This window comes from Vulpes vulpes, chromosome 4, assembly GCF_048418805.1.
Source record: "Vulpes vulpes isolate BD-2025 chromosome 4, VulVul3, whole genome shotgun sequence".
NCBI lineage: Eukaryota > Metazoa > Chordata > Mammalia > Carnivora > Canidae > Vulpes > Vulpes vulpes.
In genome coordinates this window covers 48,860,409-48,864,641 of record NC_132783.1, presented here as the reverse complement: position 1 = coordinate 48,864,641, position 4,233 = coordinate 48,860,409, and the positions used below count along the sequence as shown (strand labels likewise).

At 56.7% G+C, this 4,233-nt stretch overlaps 1 protein-coding gene across 1 annotated transcript; it reads left to right on the top strand.

Annotated features, from left to right (window-relative positions):
• Positions 1-2,215: 2,215 nt before the first annotated feature.
• On the top strand, positions 2,216-3,289 carry ATOH1 (atonal bHLH transcription factor 1). Its single transcript, XM_026015619.2, has one exon. The coding sequence runs from the start codon at positions 2,216-2,218 to the stop codon at positions 3,287-3,289; it is 1,074 nt and encodes a 357-aa protein (XP_025871404.2).
• Positions 3,290-4,233: the final 944 nt, after the last annotated feature.

The window sequence follows — 4,233 nt, the reverse complement described above, 5'->3', positions numbered from 1 at the left end:
GACAAATATTTGGCTACAGCCCATAAAACTGTTTAAGCTCAAAGGAAAATGAGTATTTGGCAGTTACGCAGTCAAATCTAAAGTATAAACAAACCGTTTGGATGAATGCAAGCCCAAGGAAAATAGGGGCATCCTACATATTTGGTAGTGACGTAATGTGGAAGGAGTAACTTTCAGCTGATACAATTGGGAGCTGTTAGGAATAAAATGCAATATAAACAACTGATACTGCCCGACTCTGGCCGCTTACACTGCCATACCTAGACAGAAGATGGTTCATCATTTTTCTGAAAGTTGTAATTTGACACCCACAGGGTTGTTTTTTTTTTTTTAAGATTTTATTTATATATTCAAGAGATACACAGAAAGGGGCAGAGACGCAGGCAGAGGGAGAAACAGGCTCCCTGAGGCGAGCCTCATGCAGGACTCAATCCCAGGACCCCGGGATCACGACCTGAGCCCAAGGCAGACACTGCACCCCTGAACCACCCAGGCGTCCCTGCCCAGGGAGTTCTAAGTAGCAGGTTAGATCAAGTCCCCGCGAATACTAGCAAGAACAACTTTCAGTCATTCCGGTGCCCTGCAAAACCAGGTTCCCGGAGCTCTCTCTGCTAGCTTTTCTTCTCACCATCTTTTCGAGAGGACGGAGCTCCCTTCCCCCGCAGAAGCAGGGAGCAGCACCAGCACCCGCGGGCTGCGTCCCACGGCTGCGCCCCAAGGCCAGTGCGGGAAAGCGCCCCGAGGTGCGGCCTTGTGGGACCCAGGCCGGGGCGTTCCCGGGCCAGGGCGCTTCTGATTGGTTTTTGTTGTGAATTCAAGAGGCCAGGGCTCAGGGGCGGGAGGAAGCAGCTCACCTGAGCGAGAGCGTCCCCGCTTCGCCCGGGGCCTCCCGGGGTTCGGCTCTCGGGCTGGCGGCCGGGGTGGTGGGGCCGGGGGGCGGGAATACGGGGTGCTGGGGAGAGCGCCCCGAACTCATCGGAGGGCGGCGTGGACTGGGTTAGGCTGTGGTGTTTCTGGGTGTTTGCCGGAGACGCAGCGCGCCCCATTAAATAAACCCAGGGCTCCTGAAGCGGAAGGGGAAGGTAACTCTGAGGTTCTGCACCTTGGAAAGGTCCAGACCTGCAGGCGACGCAGGCGCCTGTCCTGTTTCTTGGGGCACCACCCCCCGACTCCGACTTCGTAAGGAGCCCTGCCGTGGGTGTTGAAACTGTGAAACAAGCGTGTCCTACATCGGCTCAGCAGAGTCTCCTGCAGGTTACAGGCCTAGGTGGCCGCGGTGCTGGAGAAGACTGCGGGATCTAAGTTAGTGCGTCCTACCCCCGCACCACGACGTTACTAGGTTACATAGTGTCGATCTGGAGCGAGAGATGAAAATTCAGAAACGTATTCTGAGACGGTTCGTTTTTTTCTTTTTTTTTTTTTCTTTTTAGTTTTTAATTCTAAACCGGAGTTTAAATAGTGGGTCTCAGCGACTATATATCTATGCAATTATTTGTGATCTATGAGCGTGCACTCTGAAAGCTTTATATGCGCACGCAGACACACAGGAGAGCTTGGGAGCTGCGATCCCGGCGCGCGGGCCGCGAGGGCGGGCCGGAGGGTCCCCGCGCGCAGCGAGCGCCCCCAGCCCCGGCGCTCAGCCTCCCCCGGGAGAGCGCCCCGCGCTCCGCAGCGCCTCACGCACCCCCGCCGCCGGCGCGCGGGCACAGCTCGGGAGTCGAATTACAGCCCCCAATTAACATATGAATTTGACTAACTTAAAAAAGGATAGAAGAATGGGCGGGGGGGGGGGGGGGGGCGGACCGCCGAGCGGGCGCTTCAGCCTTCCGCACGCAGGAACTTTTCTCCGGGTGTAAAAACTCCTTGATTGGCTGCTCGCACGCGCCTGCCCGCGCCCTCCATTGGCTGAGCAGACACGCGACCGGCGCGAGGAGGGGGCTGGGAGGGGAGCGGGGGGTGGGGGGGAGACACACTGGCGCGTGCCGCTTTTTAAAGGGGCGCAGCGCCTTCAGCAACCGGAGAAGCTTCGTTGCACGCGACCTGGTGTGTGTGATCTCCGTGTGGGTGGGGGAGGGTCGAGGAGAAAAAAAAAAGAAAGAAAAGAAAAAAAAAAAAACAAGACATTGCAGTAGAGACCCAGGAAGGGTTTCTGTTGTAGTTGAGCTGGTTTGCCAGTCCCTCCTCCGACCCTGCGCCTCCGAGCCTCCGAAGTGCAATGTCCCGCCTGCTGCACGCAGAGGAGTGGGCTGAAGTGAAGGAGTTGGGGGACCACCACCGCCATCCCCAGCCTCACCACCTGCCGCCGCCGCCGCCGCCGCCACCTGCGACCCTGCAGACGAGAGAGCATCCCGTCTACCCGGCCGAGCTGTCCCTCCTGGACAGCACCGACCCACGCGCCTGGCTGGCTCCTACTTTGCAGGGCATCTGCACGGCACGCGCCGCCCAGTACTTGCTGCATTCCCCCGAGCTGGGTGTCTCTGAGGCTGCGGCGCCCCGGGAGGAGGCGGACGGCCGGGGGGAGCTGGTGAGGAGGAGCGGCGGCGGCGGCGGCGGCGGCGGCGGCAGCAGCAGCAAGAGTCCGGGACCCGTGAAAGTGCGGGAACAGCTGTGTAAGCTGAAAGGCGGGGTGGGAGTGGACGAGCTGGGCTGCAGCCGCCAGCGCGCCCCTTCCAGCAAACAGGTGAACGGGGTGCAGAAGCAAAGGCGGCTGGCGGCCAACGCCAGGGAGCGGCGCAGGATGCACGGGCTGAACCACGCCTTCGACCAGCTGCGCAACGTTATCCCGTCCTTCAACAACGACAAGAAGCTGTCCAAGTACGAGACCCTGCAGATGGCCCAGATCTACATCAACGCCCTGTCCGAGCTGCTGCAAACGCCCAGCGGCGGGGAGCAGCCGCCGCCGCCGCCCGCCTCCTGCAAGAGCGACCACCACCACCTTCGCGCCGCCGCCCCCTACGAAGGCGGCGCGGGCACGGCGAGCGCAGCGGGGGCCCAGCCGGCCTCGGGAGGGGGCCAGCGGCCCTCGGCGCCCGGGGGCTGCCGGACTCGCTTCTCGGCCCCGGCCCCCGCGGGAGGATACGCGGTGCAGCTGGACGCTCTGCACTTCCCGACTTTCGAGGACAGCGCCCTGACGGCGATGATGGCGCAGAAGAACCTGTCGCCTTCCCTGCCCGGGGGCATCCTGCAGCCGGGGCAGGAAGAAAGTAGCAAAACTTCGCCCCGGTCCCACAGAAGCGACGGGGAGTTTTCCCCCCATTCCCATTACAGTGACTCAGATGAGGCAAGTTAGGAAGGTGACAGAAACCTGAAAACTGGGACAGAAACAAAATCGCCCTTGCCCAGTGCGCGGGAAGCCCCGCGGTTAAAGATCCCCGCACCCTTTTCATTTTCCTCTGCGATTGTCGTTGTTTAGCAACGACTCGGCTTCCTATGGCAGCTAAATTGGATGGTTTGCAAAAGCCGCCGCTGTCCCGAACTTCCTGTGGTCCATACTGATGAAAACTTGCTGTTAAAGTTGTGTTCTTCCCTCCCACCTCCCCCCTCCCCGTAGGTAGATGAGGAATGATTATATGTACCCAAAAATGGCATCATCCTTCTAGTTCCCTGCTGCCAATACGCTGCTAAGATGTCGCATTTTCTTCTCAGTCGCTGGTTTGTGTTTTAATTTATTTTATGCCCTGGGCATTCATCCCTGTGTGTTGCGCGCACTCACGCGTGGGAGAGTTAGTATTCCGAAGGATTTTCTCAAAAGGCATCATGAAACGCAAAGATGATGGCTCCAAAGTGAATAACCTTTGACGATGGAACGTTAGAGAACAGAGGACTCTTAGGTTTATATATTGTATAAACATACCCTGTATGTATGTATCTCGGATCGCGGTGATGTTGGCGTCTTCTAGGAAACTTGGCGCACGCACTTTATCAGCCGCTACTGCTGCGGCTCCAGGACAAACTCAGCTGCCAATTGCAGACCAGTTTTTGTGTTGTTGTTGTTGTTGTTGTTTTAAACAAGGCCACTTATAATCCTTAAGCTCTTTGCAAATGTTTGTTTAAAAATTAAAATTTAAAAAAAAATCCAGTAGTGTCAAAAGCATTTGGTCAATTTTATTTTGCTTTGTTAATGTTAGAAAACTTATTTATTATTGATTGTTTGCTACCATTTCTACTTACCTTGATTCATTTTTTTTACGTTTTTCTACTCGAGATCATTTTATTTTAATTTAGCAAAGCCAA

Bases quoted from the DNA above. Each gene is read 5' to 3' on its own strand.
- ATOH1 (XM_026015619.2), top strand. From the start codon at position 2,216: ATGTCCCGCCTGCTGCACGCAGAGGAGTGGGCTGAAGTGAAGGAGTTG.